Source organism: Balaenoptera musculus, chromosome 15 (assembly GCF_009873245.2).
Source record: "Balaenoptera musculus isolate JJ_BM4_2016_0621 chromosome 15, mBalMus1.pri.v3, whole genome shotgun sequence".
NCBI lineage: Eukaryota > Metazoa > Chordata > Mammalia > Artiodactyla > Balaenopteridae > Balaenoptera > Balaenoptera musculus.
Window position 1 is genome coordinate 50185298 of NC_045799.1, and position 20471 is coordinate 50205768.

General features: G+C 63.8%; 1 protein-coding gene across 5 annotated transcripts in view; it reads left to right on the forward strand.

The window, feature by feature from the left end:
• The first annotated feature begins 1717 nt into the window (after positions 1-1717).
• Positions 1718-20471, forward strand: part of CACNA1H (calcium voltage-gated channel subunit alpha1 H) — a 63685-nt gene continuing 44931 nt past the window's right edge. For 4 of the 5 annotated variants that reach the window (XM_036826867.1, XM_036826868.1, XM_036826870.1 and 1 more), the window contains exon 1: positions 1719-2140. In XM_036826867.1, coding sequence (XP_036682762.1) covers positions 1848-2140 — 293 coding nt within the window. In that variant the 5' untranslated portion in view covers positions 1719-1847. Of the gene's footprint in view, positions 2141-20471 lie in introns of all 5 variants that reach the window. The other variant, XM_036826869.1, reaches the window with a different exon arrangement.

Consider the following 20471-nt stretch of genomic DNA (forward strand, 5'->3'; position numbering starts at 1 on the left):
GATAGAGTAAATGTTTTCCTTTTCTTGAAAAGTTCACATATACAAGAGGAGGTGCTGCTGAGCAGTGATGGGCCAGTGCAGGACACCGCCTGGGTCTTGCATGGGAGCTGCCATGGTCCTGCCTTCCTGTCTTCCTCACCCCAGGGCCCAGCGGTGGAGGAGGGCACAGGGCCTCCTGGGGTCTTCCCTTCTCCCCGAACAGCATGTCCACCCCATTCTGGATGCACTCTTTGCAGCGCCACCGCGCAGGTGGTGAAGCCCGGGCTGGCAGTGACCTTGCCAGAGCCTCTCCAGGTCTGGGGGGTCCCCACGTGGGCCCTCCCACCCACCCATCCACCCGAGCAACTGGTGAGGCCTGAGGCCCCAGGAGCCGGCCTGTGTGGACCAGCCGCCCCGCTCTTTATCCAGCGCTGAGAGTAGGCTTGGAAGGAGTGAGGTCACACCCGGAGACAGCAGACTTGTGGTCGTGGGGAAGTGGAAAGCCCGGCAGATCCTCAGGGGCCAAGGGGCCGGGAGGGACCCCAGAGCACAGGAGGAGGTGCTCTGTCCCTCGTCTCAGTGTGAGAGTGGGGGGCTGCGGGAGGGTCTGGCCCCTTCCCCAGGGTCCCACAGGTCTCGGTCGGTCCAGGAGGGGGCTGGGCGAGGGACAAGTTCAAAGAAGCTGCCGTAGGTGCGCTTGTGTGCGCGCGCGCGTGTTGGGGGGATGCGGATGCACGAGCACCCAGAATCCCACCCACGGATACAGCAGCACATCACACGCGCGGTCACACCCAGGACACCCATGCGGAGGGGGAGGGCCACGCCGCCCGCGGTCAAGGCCTCAGCGCGCCGCCCAAGCCCGCCAGCCTCGCCCCCTCGCCGACCCCCGCCCGCGGCGCGGAGGGGCAGGGGGTGAGCCCTGCGGCGGGGAGGGGGAGGGCCGGCCTCCGCGACTCCGGCCGCCCCCGCAGTTGGGGGCGGGGAAGACGCTGGCGCCACTCCCCCGCCCCCGCCAAGCTTCTCCGCCAGCGCCCCCTGGCGCCCCGCGGGCTAGGAGTGGGAGGGTGGGGGCGCGGTTGGGGGCTCGGGCGGGCCCAGCTCCGCCCTCCCGGGTGGGGGGCGGGGCGCTTTCCGCGACGGGGGAGGGGCGGCTCGCGCGCGCGCCTCTGGGCGGAGCGGCCCCTCCCCGAGCCCCCAGCCCGGCCCCGCCCCCCGCGCCGGCCCGGCCCCGCCCCGCCCCCGCCCAGCCCGCAGCTCACTCTGAAGTTTCCTGCGCCGAGTGCGGACAGGCGTTGGGATCGTTCACCGCCCCGCCGCCCGGTTCGCGCCCCCCGCGCCCCGCGCCGGTCCGCCCCGCGGACCCCTCTGCGCCGGGCCGCCGCCGCCGTCGCTGCCGGGCCAGCCGGAGCGGGAGCCGGAGCGGGAGCCGGCGGGCCGGGGGCGCGGGCCGGGGGCGCGGGCTGGGGGCTGCGGCGCTCCAGCCGGGGCCGAGCGCCGTGCCGGGTCCGCGGTGACCGCGCCGCCCGGGCGATGCCCGCGGGGACGCCGCCGGCCGCCGGAGCGAGGTGAGACGCGGCGAGGACGCGCGCCCCACTGCGCGCCGGGATCCTCTTCAACTTGAGGCAGCCGGCGAGGGAGCCCCTGGGGCGCCTGCCCCCGCCCCGGCGGTGGGGGAGGGGCCGCCCAGCCCTCGCCGGAGGGAGGGGACGGGCGGGGGCGGGGGGCGCATTTGTCTCTAATGAGAAAAGACAAAGACATCCCGGCGGCCGTGGCTGTTTCCGCGGACCCGCTCCACCCGAGGCGGGCGAGGGTGTTGTTCTCGGGACCCGGTTACCGGCTGTCCCCCGCAGGTGCTACCCGCCGCTACCATGACAGAGAGCGTGCAGGCGGCCGACGAGGTCCGAGTGCCCCTGGGCGCGCCAGCCCCGGGCCCTGCGGCGGGGGCGTCCCCGGCGAGCCCTGGGGCCCCGGGGCCAGAGGCGGAGCGGGGGTCGAGGCCCGGTGCGTCGCCCCCCCAGAGCCCGGCGGCCGAGCGCGGCGCGGAGCTGGGCGCCGACGAGGAGCAGCCCGTCCCGTACCCGGCACTGGCGGCCACCGTCTTTTTCTGCCTCGGGCAGACCACGCGGCCGCGCAGCTGGTGTCTCCGGCTGGTCTGTAACCCATATCCTTCCCGGGCCGCCGGGGGTGCGGGGATCCGGGACATGGAGGTCCGGGGCACGGGACCTGCTCCGCGTGTGCCTCCCACGCTCGGGCTCTTTGGTCTCAGCGCGGGCTGGGCGCGCGGGGGACGCAAGGCAGGGGCGCGAGAGCAGCGCTCCTCCGAGAGAGGCGGCCCCGGGCCGCGCTTTGCGGGGCGGCGGGGGTGACTCTCTTGATACGAATGGGGTGTTGCCGCTTCACAGCCAGCTCGGGACGGAGAGGGTGGAAGAGAAGAGGCGAGGCCACCGCGGGCTTGGAGTGGAGCGGGGTCGGCAGGGAGGGGTGGGCGGAACTCCGTGCGCCCCCATGGGTGCCCGTCAGGAAGGGAATTCTCCCGTCTGGGTTTGCACAACGCTGGCCTGAGGCAGGATCCTAGCGAGGAGGAGGAGGCCGGCGGGACCTCAGTAAGAGAGCAAAGTTTTCACCCTGTTCCTTGCGCTTTGAAGAGTCTGGGAGACCCTAGGGGGCCGGGAAGCGGTGCGCTCTCGCTGGTCCTTTTTCGTGGAGAGAGGCAGTGACGTTGGTTGTGAACTCTCCTTTTCAGGCTGAACTCGATGTTGGGGTTGATTTAAGTCATGCGCAGCTGGGGGGTGGGGGGCAGGGAGGCAGTTGGCACCGCACTCGGGCACACTGGTGTCGCTTCTCCCAGTGCTTCCCTAGCCGGAGAGGAAGGGGCTCCCCCTTTTTGCTCTTGGTGAGATGGACACAGACTTTCACAGAAGGTTCCAGATCAGAGCTTGGTCGGGTAGGGGGCATTTCTGGGACGCAGGTAGCAGTCTGGTGGTCCCCAGCAGGTGGCCTTTGGGGACTGTCAGCAGGCCCTGTGTCCCAGCTGGTTCTCCCACTGGCCTGTGGAGCTTGTTGCCAGGTGGCTGGGCTGTGGGCGCCAGGCATTCCCTACCCCTGGCCTGTAGGAATTGGGTGACAGCACGGTGGGGGTGCTGAGGAGAGGAGGCTGACAGGGACGAGACCTTGCACGTGAACTTCCCTTGTCTGGTGTGGAGGAGACAGGCAGAATGAGCGATGCGTGTATATATTTTTCCTATTGTGTGTGTCTAACTGTACAAACATCACACCGAAGAGGAATTTGTATCAGGAAAGTAATAAACCGCGTTTTTTTTTCTTTTCTGAAATTCAAACGTGGGCTGAGTCAGGTTAGCCCCCTGGTTGTGAAGGGGGTCGTTGTGGCCTGGGTAGAGGGTGATGGCCCGGGCGCCGCCACAGTGTGGCAGCAGGCTCCGCTGCCTGCCTTTGTCCCGCAGCCCCTCGGTGGGCTTGGCAGCCCCCCCTCCTCCGGAGCAGTTGCCAGGCTGAGCTTGCAGGGTGGCTGTAGGCCAGTCTTCCCTCTAGAACCCTGGCCATTTCCAGGCCACCTCATTTTGGCGGGAAGGTGGCCTGGCTGGGTGAGGTGGTAGGGGATGGGGTGGGTGACCTAAGGCCCTGGGACTGGAGGCTGCCCTCCGTGCGTGTCTGTCTTTTCCAAGCACACGCAGAGAACAGATAAGGAAGGATCCCAGCGGGCCTGCACTTTCTCTTTCCTGACAGCCCCTGGTCTAGCTGCTCTGTCCCCTCTCGGCCCAGGGAGTCTTCCAGCCTGACCCTGTGTTCTGGATGTTCCTGGCGGACTACGTCCTGAAGGACGTCTAACAAGGCTGTTTGTGTTACTTAGTGCAGGGGAGGTGGGGGGATGCCACACGCATGTGGGGTGAGGCCCAGGGGGGTGGGGGATGGGACTGGCTGGGCCACCTGCCAGTGTCCCTGTCCCTGGGCTCCTCATGACTCCAGGAACAAGAAGGTGCTTCGAGCAGCAGGAGGAGAGCTCTCAGCCAGGGGAGAGCATCCCTTCTGACTGGCAGGGGTGTGGAGGAGCTCAGGTCCCAGGATCATTTTACTCTGGCCTGGCCGTGGAAATGCTGCATCTGTTGAGTGGGGTAGGCTTGTCAGGCCCCCAGCGTGTGGGGACGGCTGCTGACCTGCAGCAGATGCCAGGCCCTGGTGCTGGGGTGCCTTGGCCGCAGGGAGAGCCTAAAATAAGCCAGCCCGCCTGGACAGGTGGGGACTGGCCCCCTTGGGGAAGCCCGTGGGCCTCAGCAAGGCTTTCCAGAGTGCTTCAGATTCCTGGGAGTCGGGAGTGGCGGCCTTGTGAGAGGCAGGAGCTTGGAGGGCGGCCTGTGGTTTTCTAGGGACTGCGTGTTGTCTGTCCTGGGGCCGAGGGTGCGCCTTGGCCTTGGTCTCCCGCCCTGCAGGTGGATGTCATGTTGACGGCGCCCACCATCCTTCCCTGGAGCCTTTCCTGCTGCGGAGGGTAAACTCGGAGAGGGAAATGGGATAATTGGGTTTGCTCTGGGAACCCACACTCCGTAAAGCAGCTCCTCGCTCCCTGGACGCTGGCAGAGTCCCAGCTGGTCCGCCGAGCCCAGCCCTGAACAGGGATGAGATAGGCAGTTGGAACACAGGAAGAGGCCTTACTTAAGTCTCGGACTTTACGGAACCCCAGCGTGGACGCCCCCCACGCAAATAAACACGTGTTCTGTCATTGCCTTAAGGGATACCCGATCCACAGCAAAGGAGCTTCCAAGGACAGCACCTATCAATAATAATTTAGTTTGCTTTTTGAAAACATAATTGTGCTAGAACTTTTGGGGCGAGTGCTGTTTCTCCTACACAGGTTTATTTATAGAGGAAGGTGGGTGGGATCTATGTGTTGTAGCCCAAGAGGCTGGGTTGTGTTCTGCCCGGGCTCCCCCGGGGTTCCTGACTTGGCGCTGCCTGTGATGCAGCTGCCACGTCCCAGCACCCAGGCCAGGAGGGGCCTCCCAGTGGTGCTGGCTGGGAAGGGGGCCCTGCCGCAGTTACCACATGAGCCACAGAGGCTGGCTGTGGCCCCGTTGGGGTGCGTAGGGACTAAGAGGTGGCCAAGTAGGCACTTTGGGGCTTGGGGATGGTGGACGCCTCCAGGAGGTGTGTCCCAGGGAATGGGCACCGAATGCCCTGAGCATAGGGTTCAGAGAAGACAAAGGACATGACAAGGTCACACGGCTGCTGGAGGACAGAGCTGGGTGAGCCCGGCCCGGCAGGGAGGTGAGGCTGATGCATCCAGGTCCTTGAAGGCATTTTGTAAAAATCAATGCCCCAAACTGTCATGCCGCTCGCTCTGTGGTTGCTGCCTGCACCTGGGCTCCTGGCGGGCATGGGCGCCTCAGCGAGGACACACAGGGCATTGATGCGGAAAAGGGTGGGCCACCATCTGCCCTCACCTGCCCCCCACAGCCCCCTCTGGCCCCACAGACTGGACATGAGCAGACAGTCTTGTGTCCTTCTCAGCCTCCTGACCCTGTGACCGTGACCCCTGAGCACTGTGTGGGCACAGGCCCGGGGGCACTCCCTCCTCTGAGCCCACACCCCCTGCCCCCCAGTACCTGTTCCTGGGCCCCTCATCTTGACGCTAGTGTGTGTTTGTTTCTCTGGACCTGGAGTTCCTGGGCCGCGGTGCCTAGACTGGGAGCCTCGCGGCCCTAGGCTGGCCAGGCTCATGTGTCTGAAGGGGCTCTGGGCTCCCCGGGGCTCTGGGGCGGATGAGGCCGCCCCGACTTCCTCTGACTGGAAAGGAAAGGAGTTGCAGTACGTGTGTCTGTGTGTCCGTGTGTCTCTGGATCTGCCCCGCACCCCACGCTCCGAGGGCCTATGTCATGCCCTGGGGTGAGGAGGGGAGTGGAAGTAAAGACACCCCCAGCAGTGGAGATAGGAGTCTATGGTAGGGAAGCTTCCCGGGGAGGGGCATTTTCCTGACAACTGGGGAGGGCAACAGTGGAGTGGCGGATCTCTGAGCACCTGCAGGAGGTGGGGTGGGGGGAGCCCCATCCCTGGGGTGGCTGCTTCTGTGGTCCCTGGACATAGGCCTGAGCTCCCATTGGACCCTGAGTTTAGAGCAGGGCTGTGATGTGTCATCCTCTTGGCTTATGTGTTCAGGAGGGCTTCCTGGAGGAGGTGAGGCTGGGTTGGGCTGTTTGGGTGGATATGAGAAGGAACAGGAAGGCCTTGGGGCAGCGGGGTGTAGAAGGGGGAATTCGTGTGAGCTGGGAATTGTCTGCCCAGGAGGGCGCTGGCTGTGTCCGTGTCACGTTCAGTGTCATTAGACTGCCCAGGAAGCGTCCTGGCTGAGCCCCCTGCACCTCCTCCCCAGCAGCCTGGACTTCTAGCCATTCCCCACCCAGGCACCCACAGAGCCCTGATCTGGGCAGACAGTTGGTGTCCCTCCAGCTTACTGGTGGCCTGATTAGTAGGCAGAGGCCAGTAAGTGCTGATTAAGTGCCCTGTGTGTGTGGCATGGTGAGGCTGAGTGTGGCCCCCGCCCCCACATCTGCTGCCCAGCTGGACCCTGGGAATGTTGTGGGGGTGGGGAGAGCGGTGCAGAGCGGGGTGGGGGCTCCTGCAAACACTTGCTATGGGGTGGCCTCGCTATACAAGCCTCTCCTGTCCTGAGATCTATGCTGGGCCCACCAGGTTCTCCCAGCAGGCCCACGCTGGGACTCGGCCAGCTTCCACCGTGTGCCTGGCGAGGCTATCCTGATTGTGGTGGGGGTACTTGGGTGGGTGGGTTGGGTGGGCCAGATGGAGGCTGTTGGGGGCTGGGAGTCAGGGAGACGCTGCTTGATGGACACAGGGATCTGTGGAGAGAGGAGAGCTGGAGGCGGGTGGACGTGGAACAGGGGTGTCCCAGGCAGAGGAATGGCATGTGCAAAGGCCCTGAGGCGGGTAGAATGTGTCCCTGCAGCTGGAGCAGGTGGGGGGTGTGTGTGAGGTGAGGGGGAGGAGGGGTAGGGTGGGTCGTGGGGAGGGAGACCCAGGAAAGGCCTGTGAGCATGGTGGGCGGGTGATGGGCTGGCCTGGAGGCTCAGGGAGTGGGTCTGCCTCCACCTGGGGTTGGGGCTTGTGACGGAGGGTCTGTGTTGGAACCAGGTTTGGGGAGAAGTCAGGAGAGGGCAGGTGGAGGGCACCTCAGGGGCAGAGGCCTGAGGTGAGGACATGGCCAGCGCCACCCCTTCAAAGGAAGCTCATGGAAGCAGTGGGTGTCACATTCTGACCACCCAAACTCTGTCCTGACTGCGGGAGGCTGCGGGCGCCCTCCCTGGCACAGTGGAGCGCTCACAGGTGGTCTGGGTGCTCCCCGCGCCTTCCTGGGGCGGCAGAAGAGGCAGCGACTCCCGGTTCCAGGGTCAGGATGTGAAGGAATGTGGGGGATGGGCCAGCCTGTCAAACATTCGAGGGATGAGTCCAAGCAGCCCGTCTCTGGCTCCAGAGTCTAGACCTTGGCCCCAGGCGTCAAGGTCGGGCGGGAAACACGTTACCTTCTTTTATACGAGTGTTGCACATGCGTCCCCGCCTCCGCCCGCACAGAGACCGCCTGGGAAGGGGTGGCAGCTGTTGCGGCTGAGTTAGGAATATTTTCTTTTCTCTCCTTCTTGCAAGTGGGTATTTAACTCAGTGACACAAAAGACCAGTTGCTCTCTCCTCCCCTCAACGGTTAGCTTTGACAGAACTGGGAACACCTCTGAGTCACGTGGGCCTCAGGCGCCCATCCTGGCAGCCGCAGGAGTGATTTAGGGCCCGGCTCCCTGGGCGGAGATGGGGGAGCGCCTGGGGAGGACAGGTCTTGGAGAGAAGCAGCCCAGCCCTTGCGAGTTGGCAGCGAGTTCGGGCACCGTCCCCAGAGCCAGAGCTCTGCGCCCGCCGCGGATGACAGATGGGGGCTGCTTGGCTGCGTTGTCTTCACATAGTGAGTAGCGGCTCGTTGTCATTTTGTTAAGGAGGGCCCCAGCGAACACCCAACACACACACACACACACACACACACACACACACACACACACACACACTCCTCCAGGGCAGGCAAGGCTGTGTGGCCCCGTGTGGCCCAGCAGACAGGTGGGAGGACCCCGGTGTCCTCTGCTTCTGGGATGCTTGCTCCTCTGCTGCTGGGAGGAGCAGGGTGTCGGTGGTGCTGGCAGAGCCCTGAGCCCTGATTAGTGGGGACAGTTGATGAATGTGCTCAATTAGAGCATGCGGTGGGGACGTTGCCATCTCTGTGCTCCCCGGGACCCGTGGGGAACAGGCGGCATCGTGGTGTGAGCAACCTGCCTCTCCATGACCCTGAGCAGCTCTTGGATGCGTGCAGACTTCAGAGGTTCCGGGAGTACCCCTCTTCCTAAGTGGGATGCTGACAAGGACCAAGGCCGTGTCCCAGAGCAGCCCCCACCTCAATCTCACCCATAGCTTCTCTCTTTGCCAAAGTTGGGCGCAGATCTGGCAGAGAGAGGACCCAGAACCCCCTCCACAGAGGCTGTCTGGGTGAGACTGGCCCCCTACCCCCGCTGTGTCTCGACCGATGCAGGTGTGCCCCCAGCCCTCTCTGGGGTCAGCTCTCCCTCCTGCATGGGGCCCCGGCCAGGCCTCAGCCTCGGCGTCCAGCACAGTTGCCTGAACCTCTCAGGCACGTAGGGAGCTGATGTTAGTGAGATGCTTGGGGCTGGGTGAGGTGGGCCGGGTGGGCGGTGATGCTCAGGGCTGGCGTGCAGGGTGGCAGGTGCAGGAAGGAGGCCAGCAGCCCCTGACCTGCTTGAACCTGGGGGACAGGCCAGTCTTCTTAGGTGGGCACGGGCCGTGTCCACTGCCTGGAACTGGGCAAAGCCCGACTTGGCACCGTTGCCAAGAGACCTGGCAGGCGGCGGCCGGCCCGCTTGGTCACACTGTCCTCTCCCTGTTCTGGGCTCTGCCAGTGCCCCTGTGCGGCTGGCCTCCAGGTGAGGTCAGGGCACTGGTGCAGCAGGGACAGCGCCCCTTTTCTGGGCTGCAGTGGCCTCTCTCTGCTCCCCACCTGCACCCGGTGGAGCCCCCGGCTGGGGGTGGTCGTGTTTCGGGCCCTCGCTGGCCTGAGGACTGTGGTGGGGGCACCCTGATGCCTCTTCAGGGGGCAAGGCCCCTGACGTCAGTGACCACCCTCCCCCCGCCGGGAGGTTAGGCTGGGACCTCTGGGATTTCTGGGGTCTCCTGGTCACAGGAAGAGGGTCTCGTGGCCCCTCCCTCAGCCTGGGTGGTGGCCCCTCACGTGCCTTGGTTTCTCCCTCGTGTCACCTCTTCCTTTTCCATCACTGACAGAGCAGGGTTCACTGGGCACCCTGGTTTGAGGGGTGAAGGGCCTAGTCCAGTTTAGCCGGGCTGGTGAGAGGGTCTCGCAGCAGAGGCTCCAGAGGCCTGACAGGGACACAGCCCCCTCCCCAGGTCTGGCAGTGGTCCGGGGTCCCCCAGCCCCAGCCCACACAGAGGGTGTGCAGAGTTGGATGCGTTAATGGAGGGAGGGAGAGGCTGGGGGATTTTCCAGAAGGTGGTAGAGCTTCTGAGGTGGGCCGAATTTGTGTCCCTGAAGCCTGATGCAGCAAAGCAGCGGTGGGCTCTGGGCGCTGTCAGGGTGTCAGAGGCTGGGGCCCCATTGTACCTAAGTGCTGGGGCCACTAGGGTCACCACCCCAAAGCTGAGGGGCCTTGGTGGATGGAGTTGCCTCCTGGACCTCGGTTTTCTGATTTGAGGGGCAGGCCTGTGCCCCTTGACACCTCTAATTGTGGTTGTTTGTGGGCAGTCAGTGCCAGCTGGGCACCCCCATCCACACCTGCCCAGGGGGAGGTCAGGCAGCTGGGGACCATCTGCTGGACTGTGGCCTGAGTGCCTCTGTCTCCTGTGGGAGGAGGATGCCCAAGGAGCTGGGCTGGTGGGCCTGGGCTCCTTGGGGGAGGGGCTTTCGTGGACTCCTCTGGGCCTCCTCTGGCCACCGATGGTTTTTGGGCAGTACCTATGGATGGAGCTTCCCCCTCAGGTTCTCAGGTGCCAGGCCCAGGTCTCCCACTTGGCGCCTGTAGGGTGACCTCTGAGCCCCACCTGGGCACCCCTGGAGGTCTGGGGCCAGACGCTGCCTGTCTTGGCCTTGATCTTGGTGGTTCCTGTGACTATAAGGAGGTTCCCACCTGTCAGTGGGTCAAGACACCCACGTCCCCTGAGCCCTGAGTGGAGCAGGCCAGGCCTCTGGAGCTGTGTGCACACCCTGGGCTCTGCCCTCAGTGCTGGCCCGGGGGTGGGGTGGGGTCAGGTCCTTTCTGGCTGTGGGGAGCCCCTGAAGGGGACGGAGAAAAACAGACGTGAGGGCGGCAGCATTGGGGCCCCCTGCTCTATACTTGGGGCATCGTTGCAGGCCCCGGCAGAGCAGCCAGGCCAGTGGCGGGGCGGGGGGGGCAGGAGCAGCCGGAGCAGGCAGGGTGGGCACTTAGGGTGGACAGAGTGTCAGGGATGGGGGTGCAGTATCCAGGGTGTGGCTGTGGGTGTGCCCATCGTCCTCACAAACTGACACGTGTAGGCTAGTGCACTGGCTGGAGTGTGCCCCCCAATTCATGTCCACCCAGACCTCAGAATGTGACCTCACGTGGAAGTGGGGTCTTTGCAGTTGCGGTCAAGTGAGGATGAGGTCAGATTGGGCTGGGGTGGGCTCTCAAGCTGATGATGGTTTCCTCCTAAGAGGAGCTGACACGGGTGCAGGGAGAAGCCGCGTGAAGGTAGAGGTAGGCACGGGGTGAGGTAGCCACACGCCCAGGAAGCCCAGGGCTCCTGAAGCCACCAGAGGCCGGGAGAGGCCTGGATGGATCCGCCCTCTCAGCCCCCAGAAGGATCAGCCTGCTGATACCCTCATCTCGGACTCCTGGCCTCTGGACCATGACAGGAAGAATGCCTGTAGTGTAAGCTCCCCCGGTCTGTGGTGCTTTGTTTCGGGGGCACGTCCCTAGCTCACACACCTGGACTCGCACACCCGGGCTTGCCCCCTGCTGTCCCCCCAGAGGGAGAGGCAGGAGGTGGGGACAGGCTGGTGGGAGGCGGCCCTGCTGGGATAAACCACGTCAGCCACCCGGGGTCTGCCTCTCCACGAGGAAAAGGGCCTCCTGGGGAGAGGGAAAACCAACCATGAAATTGGTCATTTGGAGGCCTCGTCGCCAGGGCGGCCTGGTCAGACCTTGATCGGTTGTGTCTCTGGGGTTGCTGGGGGCTTTCCCTGAGGAGGTGTCCATCCACGATGTGGGCCTTCAGGCGCTTTTTTGCCGGATGGAGGCTGACGTGGTCCTGTCCCTGCGGGAGTCTGGGACCCTCACTCAGCCAATAACCCTATGCTGTTGGGGGCTTTTGGGGGCTTTCCTGCTGCTCCTGGGGGTAGTTTGAGTGCAGCGGCTGTAGAGGGAGCCCCTGGTGTCCAGCCTCACCTGACTCTGATCTGAGACCCTTGGCTGGGCCCAGGGCGTCCTGCAGGGCGCAGCAGGGATGGCCAGCGGGCGATGGGCCAGATTCCCAGCTGGGGACCCGCTCTGGCCTGTTCAGGGCTCTGGGGCTGTGCTTGGCCGCGGAGGTGGCGGGTTGCGGGGGGGAGGCAGTGGACACGCAGACAGATGAGACCCAGGACTTGCTAGGGCTGAGGCTGACTACGGCCGGGCTTGGGGGATGGTCTGCCAGGACTGGGGCATGCAGGCCGAGGCGGGTGGGCGTGAGCAGTGGGGGTGGGCCCCGAGGTGCCTGTCTGAAGGGTGGTGGGGGTCAGGGACGTGGTGTAGAGGCAAGGAGACAGGTGTGGGGGGCAGCTAATGTGGACATAGTCTCGGGGCCTAGGAGCGCCTTGGGTGCTCTCCTGAGAAGGGGGAAGCCAGGAGGGTCCACGGAGCCGCTGACATGTGCCCACTGCTTTCTGAAGCCATGGCCCCGCCTGCCACAGGGTCGGGAGCGAGCCTGGGAGCCTGCGGGAAGGTGCAAGGGTGGCGATGGCCTCTCCCAGCCAGGTGCGTGCCATGTAGCTCTCACCCCATGCGTCCCTTTGTCTTTCAAGCAGCCGCCAGGCGGCCGCAGTCTGATGAGTCAGCCTGCATTAGCGCCTCGTCGAGATGGACGAGGACATGTCCCGGGTCCTGCTGGCAGGGCAGCCGCCCGGCTCTGGCCGCGGAATGGGCCTGCTGCGTCCCCGTGACCAGCCGCGTCCCCGTGACCAGCTGCATTGGCCAGCGTGTGCTGTGCCTCGGGCGTGGCGGGCCCGGTGCTCCGGGTCTGTGGGAGCGCCCTCCAGGCGCTGGTCTCAGGGTCATGTGGTTCAGTGGGGGTTCCAGGACTTGAAGGACGCCCCACACAGGGGTGCAGACCGTGGAGGGGGCAGGGGGTGCAGGGTGGGCCCCCTGTGGGGGCGGGAGACACGAGAGCTAGCAGCAGGTGGGCGGGCCATCTGGGGTGGGACTGAGGGGGAAGGAGGCTGGCCAAGTGTGGAGACACAGGGTTCCTGGGAAGGACCCCGCCTAGCCCCCCATTCGCAGAGCGCAGTACTGCTAGTGCTTGGAGGCAGGGGCAGGGGGTGGGCACTATTGTCCTGAGGAATGTTCTAGAAGCTAGAAGCAGTGTCAGGATCGGCCATCCAGTGGACCTGGGCAAAGCTTCACGAAGCACATCCCTGGGCTGCAGGTTTACGTTTTAGAAGCTGGGCTTCCTGGCATTCTTTCCTTGCTGTTCCAGAGCCATTAAAAAACCTACCATCGAAATCTGGGTCGCTGGAACAGGAGGGGAGGGCAGAACCAGCTCAGGGACCTGCAGGCAGAAGCAGGTGCCCTCAGGGAAGGGGGTCTGGCCTCAACCTCCCCTCCCCCGCTCCGTTCAGCGAGGGTCACAGTCCAGCAGACTCCTGGGCATCGGTGTTGGGGAGGGGGGCGCCTGGGCACCGGGGCAGAGAGAAGGGGGGTGTCTGGGGAGCCGTGCTCCTCCTGAGAGTATGCTCACCACCCCCAACCTGGCTCCAGGGCCCGGGGCCGTCTGCACCGCACCCTGCCTCCTGGGGTTTCTCTTCCTTCCTGAGGTTCGGGGCTTGACCTGCCCCTTCCTCGGTGTGGCTCCCAAGTGGGTGACTGGCCACGTTTTTGCTTCCCTCACCCTCGTGGGGCGTGAGGGGCTCAGAACAGGCCTTGGGGCCCCTCGTCACCCATTGTCACTTTCCTATGCTGCGACCACTCCTTGGCCGTCCCGCAGATGCCACCAGGCCATGTGTCCCATCCCCCGATTCAAACCGAGCAACCTGGACTGAGTGATAGGGATTCCCCGCGTTTGTGTGTTTTCTCACTCAGGTGTCACCAGGTCTCGGGGCAGGCAGGCCACTCAGTGTGGCCAGGATGGGGTGGCCAGGTCCTTCCCAGGATGTCCCTCGCCCTGGAAGGCCATGCTGGGCTCTGGGTCACGTTTCTGCACGCAGCAGATGGAAGGGGCCTTTGGGTCAGGCACCTGCTCACCTCTGACCTTGGGGCAGAGGAACAGTGGTGAAGAGGCTCACCACATTTGCCGTGGGGAGCCCTTCACTCTGTCTCAGCCCTTGTGGGGGGAACTTCAGCACCCGAGTTCTGTCTACGGATGAGGAAACTGAGGGTCAGAGTGGATCCCTGCATGGCCCCCAGGATTTGGAGCTCAAGGCAGGCTGACCTAGGCGCCCACTTTCTTTTAGTTTTGTTGAGATGTACACTCACGTAAAGCGCACCATTCAGTGGTCTTTGTTATAGTCAGAGTTGTGCAACTATTACTACAGTCAATTTTGGAACTTTTTCATCACCCCAAAAGGAGACCCCGTCCCCATCAGCAGTCAACTCCCTCCCCCAGCCCCTGGCGCCCACTGGCCTGCATTCTGTCTCTGGGTGTGCCTGCTCTGGATGTTTCACAGAAATGGAATCTCACATAAGTGACCTTGTGTGTCTGGCGTCCTTCACTGAGTGTGTGTCCTCAGGACTCATCCAGGCTGTAGTGTGATGGTGCGTCACTCCTTTCAGGGCTGATGCGGTGGGACGTTGTGCTCCTTGTTCACCCGTCGGTGGACGTGGCTGTTTGCACCTTTCAGCTGCTGTGAGTGGGGCTGCTGTGAACAGTCGTGTCCAAGTTCTGTTGGGCATGTACCCAGGAGCGGAATTGCCTGGTTATGCGGAACCGCATCAGATTGCTTGAGATGCCAAAGCGTTTTCCGAAACATTGCCTACTTCCTACTCCTTTGCGCCCTGGACTTGGGTCTCTGAGCCAGTGGGTCTGCAGTGGCCTTCACGGTAGTCCCCAAGAAAGCAGCCTTTGGGCTCCAGACACCACACCCAGCCCGTGCCTGAGCCCACCAAGTGAGCAGGACTTGCCCGCCTGACCTCCCAAAGATGCTCCCAGGGCATCCCCCTGGGAGGCGGGCAGAAGAGGGGTCTTGGTGGCCTCCTGGGTTGAGCAGCCCTTCTGATCTGGATCTCCCTTCGATGGACCTTCCAGGCAGGGCCGTCGGAACCACGTGGCCTGCCAGTCACTGCGCATCCTGGCGCACAGGCGGGCACACGGGTGGGGTGGCGCCGAGCCCTGGGCCGGGTAGTGCCAGGCTGTGGGTGGGAGTAGCTGGTGTGTGTTTGCCCGGCATCTGTCCCTCCATCAGCCCTCTGGAGAATTTCAACACCCACACCAGGAATAAAAAAAAATTATTAATGAGTTTGGCGCGGTTGCCATGGGAACCTGTTGCTAATGAATCTCTGGGGTTTCCTTTTACCTCTGCGCGAGGCTCAAGCCCTGCTCCCAAACACGACATGTTTCCGACTAATCAGGTTGCCGTGGCAACGCCTGTCACTAATCCCCAGCCGGGCTCCTGGTTTACCGGCTTGGCCTGAGTTACATAAAGCGATTTAGCACATTGAGGGCTGCTCCAGGATTAGAGACCCCTTGGCCCCCCACCCAGCGCCTCGGACGCCTGTCTGCAGGGTGTCCCTACTGCCCGCCGTCCTACCTCCTAACAAGGGCCATCCCTAGGGTTCCCCAGACTCAGAATTCTAACGGAGGCGCCAGAGCCCGTGGCGTTTGGCGTTTTGTTAGAAGCCATGGAGGGTCGGATCTTTGCTTGGTCCAGTGTGTGTGCGGTGCCCGGGGGGCTGGCACCAGTAGGTGCTCATTGAATACCAGGGAGACCAGCAAGTGGAGCGCTCATGGCCGGGAGCTGCCTCATTCCCAGGCAGCCTGGGGCCCCAGGGCCAGTACCTATGCCTCTGTCTGCCCCAGGCCTGGTGAAGAGAGGACGTTCTAGCAGGAGCATGGGCTCCTGTACCCGAGCGATGGACCAGAAGCCCGGGGTGTGCGGTGGGAGGTGAAGGTGGAGTCCACCCTGTCACGTGATGGGAAGGATCCCTCGGTGACCGTCCACACCCTCAGCCCACTCCCAGGAATCCATGTGGTCTGGTCTGCTCGGATGCCAGCCTGATGCCCGGGGCTGCATGCGGTGGGCGTCTGCAGTGGGCATCAAAGACCCTCCTGTTTTGTTCCTCCTGCTCGAGTATTTGAGGCATTACTGTGTGACAGGTGCTGGCGCGGGGATGGGAAGTGCATGTATCCCACTCTCAGTGGTCCTGCTGTCTCCCTGGGGGCCCGGATCTAGGACAGGGTCAGCCATGCTGGGATGCATTGTGGACCCCCCCCACCAGCCTGGGTGGGGAGGCTATTGGACTTGGGGTTTGGGGTCTCTCTCCCGTGGCTGTTGGGCACCTTGCAACTGCCCAAGTAGGTGCTGGCTAGGAGGCAGGTGGCCCTTCCCCTGGTCGCCCCCCATAGCTGTAGGTGGGGAGGGCTTCCCGGAGGAGGTGGTCTCCACAGAGCCCTGATAGCAGTGGGGTGAGAACAGGGTCCCTGTCAGGGTGATGCCCAGCATGTCTGTGGACCCCGATTACCCTGAGAGCCCTTCCAACACTAGCTCAGGGGTCTGCTGGGGGCACCAAACCCCTCGAACTGAGCACACCCTCCCTCACCCCCTTAGTCTGGAGCTGCCTTGTTCCAGGGCGTTTGGGACACCCTGAGCCGTGCCTTCTGAATTAGCCTGCTCAGGTGGCCATGACAAAACATCACAGACGGGGCAGTTTAAACCACACAAGCATGTTTCTGGACGTCGAGAGCAGGGCGTGGGCAGGGCTGGTTTCTCCTGAGGCCTGTCGCTGTCTTCTCCCTGTGTTCTCACGTGGTGACCTTCTGTGCGTGTTGGTCCTGATCTTTTCTTACAAGGACATGGTCTGGATTAGGGTCCAACCCAGTGACCTCTTTTTTTTCTTTCTTTTTTTTTAAGAAATTTATTTTATTTTTGGCTGCGTTGGGTCTTCGTTGCTGCGCACGGGCTTTCTCTAGTTGCGGCGAGCGGGCTTCTCATTGCGGTAGCTTCTCTTGTGGAGCATGAGCTCTAAGCACACGGGCGTCAGTAGCTGTGGCATGCAGGCTCAGTAGCTGTGGCTCACGAGCTCTAGAGTGCAGGCTCAGTAGTTGCGGTACACAGGCTTAGTTGCTCCGCAGCATGTGGGATCTTCCCGGACCAGGGCTCAAACCCGTGTCCCCTGCATTGGCAGGCGGATTCCTAACCACTGTGCCACCAGGGAAGTCCCCAGTGACCTCGTTTTACTTTATCTCTCTAAAGATCCCAGCTCCAAATACAGCCACATTCTGAGGTCCTGCGGGCTAGGCTTCAACATAGGAATTTCTAGGGGAGGCCACTCTGCCCATAGCACCTCCCCAGAGGCCCCCAGGCACTGGCTGGGCCCTGCCTTCATCTCTGGGGTTCTCTGGTCTTTCTGAGACCCAGGCAGCCCCCCTGGGGCATGAGACAGAGCTCTTTCAGAGGGGAGCTTCCCCCGCACCCTCCCGACAAGTGGTCCCCGACCCACGTGGGTGCCTCCAGCCACAACCCCTTGGTTAGCCCTCTGCTGCTAGCCTTGGGGTCCCTGGCAGCACCCCACTCTGAAGCACCTGGCCGGTGAGGGTCTGAACCACAGACCTGAAACAAGGCCCACGGAGCTATGCTTGTCCTGTGCCACAGCCCCATGGGGCCCTGGTGGAGGGGAGGCAGGGGCCACGGGACATTTGTTCTGAGAGGAGAGGAGGCTGGGGTCCCTCCCTGAGAACAGGGCTACAGCCTCATGGGGTCCTGGGTGGTGGGGTGGGGTCTGGAAATTGTTCCAGTTCCTCCGGTGAGCGGCGGCAGGTGGACGGAGGGACAGGCGGAGGGTGAGACCCCGAAGCTTGAGTGATGTCTTGTGCTCACTGCCAGGCCATCTCACACACAGGGTGTCCCCTCCCTGGGCTGACACCACAGGCCGAGGGTCAGCTGTTGGATTGGAGGGTTGTCCCCTGGAGTTTGTAGCCACCCTGGGCTCGTCACACAGCAGTCCCCTCCTGACCATGTGCTCCTGCTCTGCTCCCCGGAGTCCCCGAGCCAGACAGGTTAATGCCTGGAGTGACCGCGGCCCCGCACGGAGCCATCCACACCCCATTCGTTACCCAGCAGTGCCCAGGGTGTGCGGGGCCCCCATTCCTCTGTGTGGCCGCTGAGGTCTTAGTTCAACTGCTCCGGCAATGTCAGGTTTCCTTCTGGAAGGAATGTCATCTCACCGGTTGGTGGAGGTGCTGACCAGAGGCAGGAGGGCTGGGCGGCCATGTCTCCCAAGTAGAGACATTGGGTGAACAGCCTGTGGAGGGGTGTCTCCAGGGGGCTCTGCGGGCCCTCCCAGCCCAAGGCGGGACAGGGCAGAGGCCGGCTGGATGGTGTTTGGGTCAGATGCCCAGTGTCCACTCTGGCCATCTGGGTTCTGCGGGTCGGCCCCCCAGGCCCTCTGTCACTCTCACAGTAGCTGTGGCCTGAGGTGTGGCCGAGCTCATGTCTGCTGGCTGGGTGGAGGGGGGGCGACGGGCCCGAGGTGCCCCCGTGACTGGCCAGTGACTTCCTCTGCGTGCTGCTAGAGTAGGCAGATCTCTCAGCCACTGTTCCCCAGACACGTGGCCCGTGTGGGGGTGTCAGTTCAGAGACTGGAACAGCCCCCGTGGCAGCGGACACCCCAGGGAAACATCTCCTCCCTGGCCTGGGGCAGACCCAGATGGTGGCTGTGCAGAGGGCACTGTGCAGGGGGAGGGGCTCTCAGGGGACCCCCCCACGCTTCATTGCTATTCGGCCCTCCCAGCTCCCGACATGCCACCTCCTCCCACCTGGGCCTTGGTCCTACGTCATCTCCCCGGACCCCCTCAGGAAGGTGGCGTCCTCTGGACCAGCCTCTTGGCCCACAGGCTGACCCACAGTGGAGCGGGCAGCCTCTGGCCCCATGCCTGGCGGCTGGAATTCAGGAATGAGCCCCTAAGTTCTGATGAATGTCTGATGCCTGGAATTCCACCGCGGAGCGCGCTCTGTCCCAGGGCTGCACCCAGTTCCAGGCAGGCCCACCCCCCGCAGTCCCCCTGGGAGCGGGTGGGCAGGAAGCTGGGGGAGGCGAGCCCTGGAGTTCGGGGCGGGGGTGCAACCCTGCCCTCCACGGGGCCCCAGGCAGTGCTTGAGGGTGGACGTCCTTGCCCAGCACACACCAAGGCCTCTCCCGGGGCCAGGGTCGGGGCGGTGGGGAGGGTGTTCAACGTTCCCAGAGCTGCACACACTCCCACCCCACCCCCATCGACAGCTGCAGGGTCCCCATGCCTGCCGTGTGCCCAGCTTCCTTCTCAGGGGCTCGCAGGATGGCATGACTCTGCTGTGGGCTGGGGTCCCAGCCCCCGCTCTGTGCCAGTTCAGCCTGGCCCTGGCCTGGGGTGAGCGGGTTGTGCGGTGTTTGACCTGCTCCCCTCTGCGTGGCCCAATCCTGCAGAACCACTTTGGGAAGTTTGGGGCTCCAGGAGGAGGCCGGGGTGTTTTCTGCACGTTTGAAATACGGCCGGGCTGGTGGGAGCAAGCAGTGTTTTAATTCCTAATTTAGACTGTTTATCTGCAGAGCTCTGGAGGCCGGGCCGAAGAGACAGTGCCCCCCCCCCACCTCACCCCTCCCAGGCGCCTCCCACCTCCAACGTGCTCCAGCTGCCTGGTGGGCACGGGTGGGGGGCTGGCCTCTGGACCCCCCCGCCAGCCCCCTGGTGGCTTCCTGGACGGCCGTCCCTGCACCGTCAGCTGGGCACCACCCGCCCTCCACGAAGGGCGGCCCCCTCCCCACGCCTTCTGGGCCTTTCTCTAGGAGTTGTGAGGAATCTGAGGCCAGGCAGACTCAGCTGTGGCCTCGTCTGAGTTTTACTGTAAAAGAGAGTAAATGGAGAAACGGGGGGAGGCACAGGAGGGGAACCTGGTTGGGAAAAGCAAGCCTGCATCAACCCCGACCCAGGTCCCCCACCTTGTTAACGACGGCGCCAGGATCAATGTCATTTCTCCCACTTTAATTAGAAAATACATTTCTTTCACCAGCCTTAACAATCTGGTTAAGGCCAGGCTGGCTTCCTGGTTGCCGTGCCGACCGGGTTTGGACCCCTTCTGACGTCCCTCCCGCACATCCTCTGTGGAGGGGGCTGGGCAGGGGGTTGGCAGGCTCCGGGCCAGGACCCCTCTGCTGGCGGGGGACCCCAGTAAGCGCCTGCTCTTGTCTCCTGTGTGAGCCTGTGTATTTCGTCTTTGTCGCCGTGGTGTCCCCTTCCTTGGGGTGCCTGTGACATGCTTGCTACTCGTGGGAACTTACGGCTGGGAGGGCACTGGGCCCAGCGTACCCATCATGCTGCAGAAGGCAGCATGTGGTCACCCTGGGGTCTGGGGGCCTGAGGGGCTGCGTGGGCCAGTGTGGGGCATCAGGTGTCCACGAGGTCATAGAGGGGTATGAGGGTGAGGTCCAAACTGGGGGGCTGGTGACAGCTTTTCTTGGAAAGGCCATCTGGGCTGGGGGAGCCAGTCCTGGCCTTCTGGAGGCTTTGCAGACCCCACAGCTGCCCCTCCAGGCAGCGAGCCCCCCCTCAGCCCACCTGCTGGCCGCAGGCCCCAGGTCCACCCCATCCAGAGCCAGCTGCCAAATTCCAAACCCTCACACCCCTGATCCTTGGCCTCATGGAAGCTTCCAGAAATGGGAGAGGGGCTCCAAAACGTACCTTCAGTGTCGGAGTACGAAGGACACCCCCCGGGGCTGCTTCTGCAACCCCAGGCTCTGCCAGGCCCCCCAGGCCACCCTCCAAGCCCCCGTCCCTGCGTTGGGGCCTGGTCCACCTCCCCCCGGCAGCACGTGGCGCCGGCTCATGGCAGGAACCCGAGACATGGGAGCAGCAGGTGACCCGCGTGCTGGGAGCTCGGGGATTTCCTAATTAAAGGATTTATTATGAAAGCGCCCGGCGTCCTCCGCTGGGGCTTCCTGTAGCCACGGAGACAGACGTAGCCTTGTGGGGACAGGGCGGGCTGTGGGGGTCCCTGCCCCGAGAGGGTC